This window comes from Miscanthus floridulus, chromosome 14 (assembly GCF_019320115.1).
Source record: "Miscanthus floridulus cultivar M001 chromosome 14, ASM1932011v1, whole genome shotgun sequence".
Classification (NCBI taxonomy): domain Eukaryota; kingdom Viridiplantae; phylum Streptophyta; class Magnoliopsida; order Poales; family Poaceae; genus Miscanthus; species Miscanthus floridulus.
In genome coordinates this window covers 69,131,669-69,144,586 of record NC_089593.1, presented here as the reverse complement: position 1 = coordinate 69,144,586, position 12,918 = coordinate 69,131,669, and the positions used below count along the sequence as shown (strand labels likewise).

The window sequence follows — 12,918 nt, the reverse complement described above, 5'->3', positions numbered from 1 at the left end:
TTCTTTGGTGACCATCGGAGGGTTCCGGTAAGCTCTATCTCCATGCGCGCACAAAAAACACCTTCTCTGGAATAAAACTCCGTAGATCACTCCGATGCCATTACCGGAGGCTTCGGGTGCTCTTGGATTGGAACAGTTTTGCAAAAGTTTTGGATCGGAACACACCAACACATATCTAAGAGTATAGTAAAAATGATGTACCTAGAAAAACTAAAACGACCTATGATTAGGGCAGGAGGGAATACTTGTATGCTGTAGCAAGCAGAACATGCTGCTGCTTCTAGCAATTTCATTTGGAAGTGGCAAACTGACGCTTTGTTTAGTTCCACCCCAAATTCCCAAAAAGTGCTACAGTACCTGTCACATCGAATGTTTACGGCCCGTGCATGGAGCATTAAATATAGACGAAAAAAAACTAATTGTACAGTTTGGTGGGAAATTGCGAGATGAACGTTTTGAGCCTAATTAGTCCATGATTGAACACTAATTGCCAAATAAAAACGAAAGTGCTACGGTAGCCCCAAATTCCAACTTTCTGAAACTAAACGCGCGCTGAGGTTTTTATAATACTTACGTGACAAAATAGGAAACTACTGAAATATTACCTCAATCAGAATTCACAAGGGTAATCCAATTCTACCAAATAGCTCCTGTTTCAATCTTCTATGTTAGATATAAGATTGTCTCTGAAATCTGAGTCAGGCAGCTAATCTTAATTGTCAGAACTTAGAAAGTAAGAAGGGTCAAGTTAACCATCGGATGCATAGTCTCTGAATCATTTGAACCATCAGAAGAAATTCAGAGGCATTCCCAAATGGTTCAATATCTGGATCGGAGGGCACTGCTGGTTTAAGATCCGAAATCAGTTTCGGTGGGCATACATCATTGCTTGTAATTTTGAAGACTTTGGTATTTATCATCAGATTGCTAATTGCAACTGGCATTTTATCTTCTTCTGTTTCACTTCATGAACAAATGCATAGTGGACACTGGAATAAGCTACAACATTGATATATCATTCACATCTAGCTGGAAGCATTCTTCCTTACAATCATAGGTAACTGAATAGCTTAAGTGTCACATAATTCTGCTTATTCTTCAGAAACCAATGTTCTGTTATTCATGTTGATCCAGAATTCCAGATAGCATGCTATTGACAAACTCCCTGGGCTGACAGATTGCTGCCAACGGCTTCGCCATAGGCATAGACAGGCCAACTCCTTCGGCCATGTCAGGAGCACCACATTCACCGACATCCCACTCGAAGCATTGGACGAGCGCCGCCAGTGTCAAGCTAACAAGACGCATTGCCAGCCCCTCCCCTGGGCAGCGCCTCCGTCCAAGCCCAAATGGCAGCAAGGGGGCGGTGACCGTGGTCACCATGCCAGCGTCCAAGAACCGCTCCGGCCTGAACTCTTCGGGCGCCTCCCATAATTTGGGGTCCCGATGGATCGCCCAAGCGTTCACAAGGATCATGGTGCCACGCCGGACATGGAACCCACCAACAGTGCAGTCCTCCATGGCCTCGTGCGCTGGGAGCACTGGGCCGACAGGACAGAGCCAGAGGGTCTCCTTGACCACACATTGCAGATATGGGAGGTTTGCGATGTCAGACTCCTCCACCAGCCGGGATGTGCCGACATTGGTGTGCAATTCAGCTGTCACTTTCCGCATTGCTTCCGGATGCGTCAGCAGCAGCGCCATTGCCCACTCAGTGGTCAGTGCCGATGTGTCCGTGCCGGCGCTGAGCAGTATCTGAATAGATGCATCATCACGGAGATTGCAACCATGTCATGAATTCACCATCGTGGTGCCACAAAGACTGATTCATAGGAGAGATTACTCACCAAGACAATGCCTTTGATGACAGTGTCAGTGTAGTACTCGGGATTAATTTCTTGCAGCGACAGGAGTTCGTCAATGGCGCCGTTCTTCTCCGTGTGCCGGCCACCGGTTCTGCGACTCTGGCATTTGTCGCGCACGAGGCCCGCGACGAGCGCGTCGCGTCTCGCCTGGAGACGGATTAGAGTCGCATCGACGCCGCGGAGACGGTCAATCCACCGCAGCGCTGGGTAGAAGTCCCCGATGCTGGGGGCGCCGCTCACCGCGAAGGTCTCCTCGATGATCCCCTGGATCCTGCGCACGTCGTCGCTGTGCCCAGGCGCGCCGGTGAGCGAGCGCAGCATCACGTTGAGCACCAGCTCGAAGAGCCGGGGCCGGAGCGTCACCGCGGCGCTGGACGCGTCTGGTCCAGCGGCGGCGGCGTCACGGAGCAGCAGGCTCTCGACGAGAGCGGCGACCTCGGCGCGTCGGTCGGCGGTGCACGCGGCGAGGCGGGACGCCGAGAAGAGCTCCACGGCGAGGAAGCGGCGGACGGCGCGCCAGTGGTCGCCGTGGAACGCCCAGCTGACCACGGTGTACCCGTACCCGAGCCTCTCCCCAGCCAGCAGCCGCGGCCTGCCCGCCAGCGCGGCGTCGTGCGCCGTGAAGCACTCCTCGGCCGCCGCGTGCGACGACACCAGCAGCGCGCGCCGCGCGCCCAGGCGCAGGGACAGGAGCGGCGCGAGCTGGCCCCCGGTGCCGTGCGCGGCGGCGAGCGCGGCCAGCGAGCGGTGCAGCGGCTTGCCGAGCAGGTGGAGGTGGCCGAGCAGCGGGCGCGACGGCGGGCTCGGCGCGCCGCTATTGTCGTGCCCCCGGACACGCCTGTTCCAGACAGCGGCAGCGATGAGCAATGTGATGACGATGGCAATGGAGAGCAGGAGAGCGTCGCCGCTCGGCGACGCTTCCATGGCTGGCAAGACTCCCAGAGGGCGGCGCTGTAGCTGGGGTGGGGAGGGAGGAGGGCGTGGAGGAACGAGATGGGGAAGGAGATACGGCAAATCCTGAAGCCAGAGAAGATAACGAGTTGATGACCTTGGGAGTTGGGAGAGTTGTCATTCGTTAGTGTGCAAAATTACATCTGGTTCTTGTAGAACGAAAATTACCACTGTTGGAGTGCCGGTGAAGAAGATACGGCAAATCCGGAAGCCTGCCACTTGAGCAGTTGACCTCACCTATGGAGGGAGAGGTTGACGTGGCAACCATCTCAAGGATTGAGGTGACAACGGGAAAAAAACAGTGGAGATTACTTCATGAGGCCAAATCCAACATATGATTTTTAAATCAAGGAAGTCCAATTTACCTCCTCGTTCGATTTTCCTCCCTTCCTACAAAAACCAGTTTTTTTCCTCTTTTAACTTTTAGAATCATTTACTAGCAAATATGCCAGCACGTTGCAACGGGAGTATTTTTTCTTGAGAGTCTAAGAACCGCCGCGGGGTTTAGGGTTTATTTAGTTTATAACCACAACTTGCCACGTAATAAGTTAGTCACGCCATAGTTTTTTATGTAATTGTGTGGTTCACTGTCATAACTATGATGTGTCACACTTTCTTAGCACTGTTTTCACATGTCAGTCTTATTTTTTTACCAAACTTTGCCGTAAGTGTGGCTTTTATTTTGCTCCCTATACTTTGATCATGTTTGGCTTGGCTTGTGCATGCTCACCGTGCAGTGCATATGTGTCGACATAGAATTTCGTCCCGTGCCGAGGGCACACGAGTAAGCCGGAAGGGTCCGCTTGATGGAACTGGAGATCCGCCTAGCTTCAGCGCAGGGATGGTTGATCCTGCGCACTCCTCCCGATACGTGCCAGTCAATTTGACACTGCAATTGACAAGGAGAGAAAGTTTATCAGTAATTAAGGGCGAAACATGTCGGTGTTGCCAGACAGTCCCGAATATGCAGCTCTGAGAGCCGATATAAAAGGAGATCGACTAAATAGTCGATTCCAACATATCCATAATAATAAATCGGTTAAAGCTCATGGGGTTGTGTAAGAAGAATCGGTTATCGTTCAGGATGCATATCATTCTTTGGACAAATATTAGTCAATGGCAATAAGATGTCAACAATAATTAATTCATGCTAAGCCAATGATTGCAAGCAACCGAACTCCTTTATAAAAGAAACAGCTCATCAACATTCAACCATTTAATAGAAATAAATCTAATGAACATGTTAGATCTCATCTATCGCTATAACCAGTGGGGCATGAGGCAGAATCATGCAGGCCATAGAAACAACAATAGACTCGACGACCCTAACTTATTACTAATATCAGTGGGGCATGAGGCAGAATCATGCAGACTGTAATACAATAATAAGATCATAGGGCTAACACACCTTTTAACCTATCGTTACTTCAACGATCTCGTGATGCAAACTGTTCGTGAAAGCGCTTGATATCGGCAAAAATAGTCGATTCAGGCATAGCGCACAGTTAAGGTCATGCCCTCTCAGGAATAGATCTACCAAATAACGATCCCCACTCCACGGTGCTAACAGTGGGGTGTGAGGCAGAACCACACAGACCGTGATAACGGCCCATGGAACAGTTTTCGCTAGCCAATAGATCTACTCAAGATCAAACATGCCTTAACCGCACGCTATGTACGATCAAGATTGATGTAAAACAGCCAATAAAATATAACTCATCGTTTAAAGTACAGATTAGATCAGTTTAGATTAAACAACGATGGGTTAAAAAAGATGTAAGGCCGATCTAGATCAATCCTAATTGAGCGAAGTGATATTGCTGTAATTAAATAAATAATGGAAGCAATAAGCAATATCGGTAACTTAATGAATCTATCCGAAGGAACGCCACCCTTAGATAGAGCCGATAACTTGACCTTAATCTGGTTCAAGCAGTGGAGATCGACCGAATTGAGGCAACCGTACTCGAACTAGATAAGAGTTGATAACTGACTTATACCAGAGTCGTAGTGAAGGTCGACCGGATCGATGCAGCCATACGAACAGAGGTATAAGCCATGACGGTACTTACAGACAAGCAGTGGAGGTCGATCGGATCGATGCAGCCGTACTTGCTGAAGAACTCGCCGAGATCTACTCTACTCCTACTCCTAAGGGGTGGCCGGAGCCGAAAAAAGTAAATAACTGGTATTTGATTGATTGTGTGTCCTTTATTATAGCCGGGGTTTGATATTTATACCCGAGACCTACGCATGACTCCTGTCTAAGCACGACTCATCATAATTTTTGACCCTAGAGAAAACATTCCTAATTTAAGATAACTTGGACTCTAATCTTTCCCTTTTTGTAGAGTCCAACATGTCTCGTTCTGGCGCCGATCATAGCCTTCATCGTTATTCGCTGGCGCTATCTAAAGAATGTTGATTCTAGTTTTGCATTCGAATCAGCTAGTTTCGATCTGCACGCAATTGATTCCTTGATGACATGATCTTGGAAGTTTTCGAGTCCCTGTGACTCTTCTTCTAAATTTTGGTATAAACATATGCCCCCAAATTTTGGAATAAAAGTAATTTTATTCCAAAATTATCATATCTGTGCCCCCGATAGGTCCACAGTCACGGGAAAAGAATCTTAATCTGGGGTCTACTGCTTGTCGTCGTCTATATCAGCTCATGAGCCCATGCTTCAAAACTTTTTACGAGAGCATCATTGCTTCACGGGCTCTTGGATTCATCCATCCAGGCCAGCTATAAAAATATCTATCCGACCCTGGCGAGAGCAACTCAACAATTCAGCATGTTTCTCTTCTATCTTCCTCCTCAAGTGCTCCCGACTACACTGGACCCTTCATGGTCTATCCTTTTGCTATAAAGATCTTGAGCGGTTAGAAGAACTCTTGTGCATAGGCTGATTGTGTCTCCCATCTTAGCACCTTGTCAAGCAAGAGAATCAGCTACTACGGTTAGAAGAATCCTTGTGATATCGCCTGGGTCTTCTCTCCATGCTCGCAGAGCTATTCTAGTATTTGCAAGGGCCAAAATGCGTGGACACTTCCTCTTGTTTGCTCAATCAAATGCCCATCGGGAAAGCCACAAGCTTCTTTCCAGCGGCTTCCTAGTCACCGAGAAATCAGCTGGGCATATGTTAGACAGGCGGCTTTCTCCTTCCTTTGTCGCAATTTTATCAACGGGCCGATGTGACTCGGTTTATGATGACTTTCAGCCCTGTGGGGATTCGAACTCCCTTCAATCCAAAGAAACTTTGGTGGGCTGATTGCTGGTTAATATAAATCTTTTGTATCTATCCCATGACATTGGGAAAGCAATAAGTCCGAATCTGTTATCTCTTTGTTATTTGTTCCCTGAATTCTCGGAGAGTCGATCTTTTTTCCATATCTGGTTTCAATTTCACACCGCTGGCGAAATCTACCTCTTTGCCTTCCCGGGCTATATATACGGGTCACGGCTGGGGATCGAAAAACAACTCGCTTCACCTCATACCTTCTGTGTCCTTAGTATAGTTCCTGCTCTTCTGTAGGTTTGAGACCATGGAGAACAGCAAGAAGTTTGCTAAGGAGGCCCTCAATGGACCTGCATCATCATGGTAGCGCCTTCATCGTCAGGAGGGTACAACTCATGGTGCCCCCACTGCCTCGGGGGATAGGACCGACTCCATTCGGCCTTTAGGGTTCTCTTCTTTAACAGCTCGTCGCCAGCTCCCTTGTTATCAAAGGAGACGGATGGACAACGATGATCTGCTTGCCTCCCTTGATCGGCATGGCCAGAGTCTCGCTGAATGTCTCTCCCTCATAGAATCGACCATGGCCATGGTTCGATGTCGATCACCTCCCGAGGTCAGTTCAGTGGAGGATAAGTTGGCCAAGGCCGAGGCCAGAATTACGAGTGAGATATCTGTCGTAACCTTTGCTTCCTTTCAATTTCATCTTCAAGACTCTGATTATCTCCCCTTTGAATCTTTTTTTAGATCTGTCTGCCCAACTGGAGAGCCTCCAATTGGATGCGGAGCACGTGACGAGATTCGTCAATGCCAGAGGCGCCGTCTCGGTGGTTCGCCTGCACGACATCCTGAACCGTGTTAGGGAGGTCGCTTTGCATGGCGTTCGCCATGGTGCCGCCATGGCGCTGGCTTCTACGCAAGTCCATTCTAGCCACGAGCTTCGATTCCTTCCCCATGGTTTCCCAGCCACGGCGCACCTTGAGGATTATGAACGCCTGATTGAGGATTTCTTCAGTGATGCTAACTCCGTAGCCTTTATCTCCATCTTGAGTGATTTTCCTTTTGTTTTGTACTTCATACTATATGCATCACTTTATCCGTGTTTACTTTGCTCCTACGGGCGATACACATTATACCGGCCTTTACCCCTCTGGGTTTATCTTCGCACTAGAAGTGATACCCTTCTGGTATCGGCTATTAGAGCTGACAACCGAGCAAATTGGTTGTCAAGTATTAATCCAAACATTAGGGTAATATTTCTTTAAATATTCCCCATTTGATTGCTCTGCCGAATTCTTCTTATCCTTTTAGTGTTTCCAAAATATAAGTATTACCCAGCGCACAACGCTTGATCCGATAAGGTCCTTCTCAATTAGGTGACCACTTTGCCGGATTTGTTGTCATTTGACCCGATCGGCAATTTTACTCTCTAGACTAAATCTCTCTCAGAGAATTGCTCATTCTTGACCTTTTAACTGTAATATTTTGCAATCCTTGGTTTATGGGCTTCAATGTTTTTTAAGAGCACGCAGCCAAAGGCAACTCAAGTCTTCTAAGTCATTCATCACAAAATTTCTTGTAGACTCCGGCTGATAAATTGCTCTGCAACATAACATGCCTCGATCCAGTTTGAACTTCCCAAGGAGGGACTGTATTATGGATATGCACGAGTTCATAAGGTGACTCTATCAGCTCTTTTGCTCTTGGCCATCAGGGGTAATTCATCCCTAGCCCTCTCCAGAGTCTTGTCTCCCTTCTCCATTTTTGAAGATCTGGTCCTGAAGGTGACACAGGCTTCAAGGGAGTCTTTTGATCATGAAATTCTTTTGGCCAAGGGGAACTCAAACAGGCATGAGGCTAAAGGACTGTCACAGTCGATTGATCACCTTTGTTCTGGCTAAAGAGCCGATTTTGAAAATAGCCGATTCCAGACTCTTGGTTTTAATCCTATCTAGGTCTAAAAACACGACCTTTATTAAGAGAGCCTTTTGATCTTCTATCCTTAGTCATCTAGCGCCGTATTCTCTTTGGTACCAATGAGGTGACGCTTTGCCTCCTATTAATTGCGGTTGCCTTTTACACGACCTAACACATTCACCCCTTCGTCCCGTGGCTTCAAATACCGACCGAGGGCTTTGGCCTTGAACACATCCGCACTTGCAACTGTTCCTATTTCTCTGCCTTTCTCCGCCCTCGTAGAACTCTGTAGCGGCCTTTCTCTCTTCCTGTAGATTCAATCAACTTCATGGTCGGCGAGGAGAATCACGGCAAGCGCGCGGAGGAGGAGGTCCTGGAGGAGAACATGCCAATGAACCAGCGCCTCCAATGCATGAGGTGAGATTGATATCCTATGTTCATGATGATGATCTTTTTTGACTCGCCTATGGTTCATCGTGAATGACAGTCTTCATCTCCTCTCTAGGGCTGGCAAGCCCTCTAATGCTGCATCTTCCGTGTCGGCTTCATCGTCGGGCTCTTCCAACTCATATGATGGCGACGATGCCTGGCGCTTCTTCCAAGAATGGAGGGTGGCGGAGGACCACTATTTTGAAGCAATTCAGAAAAACGGCCAGCTTGAGATCTGTCTAGGGGTCTTCCAAGCGGGCCTTAATGTGGCTGAGGAGGAGGCCAGTGCCATTTGAGTGTGGCTGGCTGAGTCTGACGCCATGGTGGCAGGTAAGATGAGTTCCATGTATGCTTCTATTCTGGTTTCCACTGCCTTTGTCTTGATAGTCTTTTGTAATCGCCAACCCAAATGGTGCAGTTGGAGTCTCTCCAACTGGTGGTGAACGTGGCCGTGGACACCGTCAATGCTCGGGGTTCCCTCATTGATGCTCGTCTCCAAGACATCTCGGCCCGTGTTTAGGAGATTGCCCACTATGGCGTTCGTCATGGCGCGTCGGTGGCATTAACCGCGGCATAGGTCTAGACCGGGCATGACCTCCATGCCATGGAGGTTGGCTTACCAATTAGCGACGACCCTGAGGGACATGAGGATTTGATAGAAGAATTCATCGTAGCGGCGGAGGCCATCATGGACATCACATCCGCTCAGGATGTAGTGAACAAGGTCTTCGATTAGTTTGTATTTAGGGTAAACCGATGAACAAAGACTCCTATTCTTTCATGAATGTGTCTTGGTGCAATACCCTTGTGTATGACTATTTTTGTTTTTACTTCTTGCTCTGGAGGCGATACATATCGTATCGGCTTTTATGTCTTTGAAGATTTTCATCTCAGATCTCATTTTTTAAACTAGAGGCGATACCCTTCTGGTATCTGCTATTAGAGCCGACGACTAAATGAATCGGCTATCGAGTATTGATCAAATGCTAGGATAACATCCTGCAGAACCTTTCATAGCAAAGGTCAAATGATTAATCAACCTAGGCCAAGTATTTCATTATGTGCCACAAAACTTTGTTTAAGAAATCCATTGATTCTAATCCGCACTAAGGATTCCATTTAGCATTCATACGTCGCCCTAAACCCATACTCAGAACTAATGCTTCCTTAATCCAACGGCCGATGTGAATCTGTGACTATTCACTAAAACAAACTCTCAGAGTTGATTGCTTGCAACGGCTATTGGCTTTCATTGCTGATTTTAATGAAGCCTCCTTCCCATAACTTGCCAGAAAAGCACTAGAAGTCTCCTAGTTCCCAGAAGACTGGATCGATTGTTGCGATGCTCACAGACTCATCAGTGCGAACCAGCTCAACATCATCTCCATGCCATTGAATCAAATATTGATGCATGGTCGATGGCACACAACAGTTTGCATGAATCCAATCACGACTGAGGAGCAAATTGTACGACCCTTTTCCATCGATGACGAAGAATGTGGTGAGCAGAGTCTTACTCCCGATTGTTAGTTCGATGTTTATTGCCCCCTGGATCTTAGATGCATTACCTACAAAATCCTTAAGCATCATGTCAGTCTCCATCAGATCTTCTAGTCCCTTGCCAAGTTTATGAAAAGTAGTGTAAGGCATAAGATTGATAGAAGCACATCCGTCCACCAACATCTTGTTCATTGGCTTCCCATCAACCAAACCTTTCATATAAAGCCTTTAAGTGCTGATGCTTGATTGGTTTATCAAATATTGCTTGTTGTACAACTGTCAACTTGGCCACTATTTCTTCATACTTTGATTCATCAAAATCTAAATACACTTCTTGATTTATCGGAGCTCTGAATTCTGATGGCAATAGAAAAGCCATTTGGATATTAGTCGATGGTTGCTTTTTATTGGCTGTTTGCTTAGTACGCCATACTTGAGGTTTACTGGGTGCCTGAGCCTGTTCCAACTCTTTATTCCTTAAGCGTTGCACCCTTCTCTTCTGGCTTCTAATTAAACCTCCTGGACACCATAGACCTTCCTGCCAAACATATTTTCTTTTGTTGCCTTCTTCTTCATAATCAACCCAGTCTTGGTCAACAACTCTTTTTCCAAGCTGATCATGAATACTTTTATTTTTAAGTGCTGATCCATGTTATTACGATGATATGCATCTTGAGCATGGATAGACCGGCGGTTGGTTTGAGATTGCCTAAACTCCCAATATTGATTGCCGCATTCTGGACAGTCATGTCTGGTAGGCAACTTCAAATCTTTATTCCAGCAATGTCTGAAGAAAGGACAATTCCAATGTGATTCGGCTTGTTTCCTTTTATACCTCTCTTTTTCCAGTTGACGCTGGTATTCTTGATCCTTTAACCAACGCAGATAATCCTTTTTCTTCTGTCGCTGCCACTTATTCAACAGAATCCGAGATGTAACTCACGGCCTTGTCACCCCTACTCATATTGGCTCTTTAGCTCATCGCGACGTCTCTTAATTTCCCTATATTTGTCGGCCGATATTTGCATCATGGGATCGACTGTTCCAACTTCTTTTGATTTGGTTGATGTTAGGACCTTAGTCTTTCCTTTGATCAGCCTAGCATCAACCATGTTTTGACCTCCTGAGAAAGGATTATCATCAACTTTCATTTTTCGAGGCGTATCAAATTTGAGCCTTCCTTGTTGAATTGCCCTCTGTATATGCTGCTAGAAGATTCTGCATTCATTAGTGGAATGAGAAGTAGCGTTATGAAACTTACAGAACTTCTTATTCTTTAAATGATCTAGGGGCAACATAACATGACCATCGGGCAACTTGATATGCCCCTTCTCAAGCAAGAAATAGAAGAGCTTGTCTGATTTTATGACATCAAAGTCATAGCTCTCCTTGACTCCTCTTCCCCAAGGATTTGGCACCATTACTATCTTTTTGCCCCAATTCCATTTAGCCACAGCAACCTCTTCTTCTTCATCTTCATAGCCGTCATCGACTGAGTATGGATTATAAGCTTCGGCCACTGTGGTACTCTTCTAGAATCGGGTATCTCTACGCATATTCTAGAATTGACAATTGAGCGCTGCCACTCATTGAGCCAATTGACCCAAGTTATCAAATTCTTATCCCAGCAGTTTCTCTTTCCACATTGGCAGCATTCCTTGAACAACTAAAGCAGCTAATTGATCATCAGCCAAGTTTAAGGAGAAGCACAAGTTTCTAGTTTCTTAGAACCTCTAAAGAAACTCAGTACCTGAATCATTAGTCTTCTGCCTTATAGTTGTTAGATCGGTAATTTTCTTTTCTTCAGTCCCAATGTAAAAATATGTATGAAACTTCTTCTCTAGGTCAGCCCAATTGACAATAGAATTGACTGGTAGTGATGAAAACCAAGTGAAGGCCGGCCCTGACAGGGACAAGGAGAAGAAATGAACTCGATGGGCATCCTCAACTAATGCTTCGCCTAATTGTGTAAGATACCGACTGACATGTTCTATCGTGCTTGTACTATCTTAGCTAGTAAACTTAGCGAACTCTGGGAGCCTGTAATTTGTGGGAAGAGCGACCAAATCATACCATTCTGGATATGGGCATTTGTACGAGAAGGTCAGCCCTTTTGGCTTCAGACCAAACTGATTCTTCATCATCTTGGTCACCTTCAGCAGCATCTCATCAGCATTTGAATTTAGATTTCTCTGTACTTGCTGACCCATCTGTGAATTTAAATCGCGTGTTCCTTGATACCCTAGATTCGGAATCATGTGAAGGGTGTTATAATCTGATCCATAGTGATATCCTTGTGGAATCTCTATCTGCTAGGTCCTTTGCTGGCTTGCTGCTTGAAGTCTCTGATTATAGACATAAGGATCTATATCTCTACGGATCCTTTGAATTGATGGTGCTATTTTTTGAGCCGGCGACGGTATGTGGCCTGATGTGCCAAAATTGATCACCTGGTTCTAACCTTGCCCCACCGACTGTTGCACATGCTGTACTGGCGGTCCAGGATTATATTGTATCTGATTCGTAGTAGTTCTTTGAGTCTATTTAAATGAACCCTAAACTACTTGGACATCATCATTACCAGTTGGTGCTGCTTCTTTATGGCTGGTACCGACTTGATTAGTCCCTTGGGTCAATGGATCTAGAATGTTGTAATAAGCTGGCCTAACTTGACCAACTAGAAACCCATGAAATGCTTCTTTCATGGCGTTGTGAAATGTGTCCAAGAAAGCTTCATTTTGGCTTGATATGGCATCACGAATAGATTTGTCTACAACTTCCATAAAGAAACGCTTGTCTTCAGCTTTAGTTGTATCTGTCTACCCGTGTAATAGAACTCTTGGTAGTGGAAATTTCTGAACAATTGTGTTGTCACGTGTTTTGGTGTAGGACAACAAACATTTGCTCTAAAACTCTTCTGTAGCTTTGCCGATGACATCTTTATCTCCATCAGGTAGATCTTCATAATGTAGCATAAGGATGTCTTTGTTGTTGTGAACCGCCATCAAAGGATTGTGG

At 46.1% G+C, this 12,918-nt stretch overlaps 1 protein-coding gene across 1 annotated transcript; it reads right to left on the bottom strand.

The window, feature by feature from the left end:
- Positions 1–943: 943 nt before the first annotated feature.
- Positions 944–2,951, bottom strand: LOC136504615 (cytochrome P450 81Q32-like). The gene is made up of 2 exons (XM_066499572.1): positions 1,848–2,951; positions 944–1,755 (listed from the first exon to the last, which is right to left on the bottom strand). The coding sequence occupies exons 1-2, from the start codon at positions 2,787–2,789 to the stop codon at positions 1,117–1,119; spliced, it is 1,581 nt and encodes a 526-aa protein (XP_066355669.1). The 5' UTR covers positions 2,790–2,951; the 3' UTR covers positions 944–1,116.
- Between the last annotated feature and the right edge of the window lie 9,967 nt (positions 2,952–12,918).

What these genes read in the sequence shown, in the direction of transcription:
- LOC136504615 (XM_066499572.1), bottom strand. Translation starts at nt 2,789, where the DNA reads ATGGAAGCGTCGCCGAGCGGCGACGCTCTCCTGCTCTCCATTGCCATC. An exon ending in TCATCAAAGGCATTGTCTTG is followed by an intron (nt 1,756 to 1,847) that starts GTGAGTAATCTC and finishes GCATCTATTCAG; the next exon opens with ATACTGCTCAGCGCCGGCAC.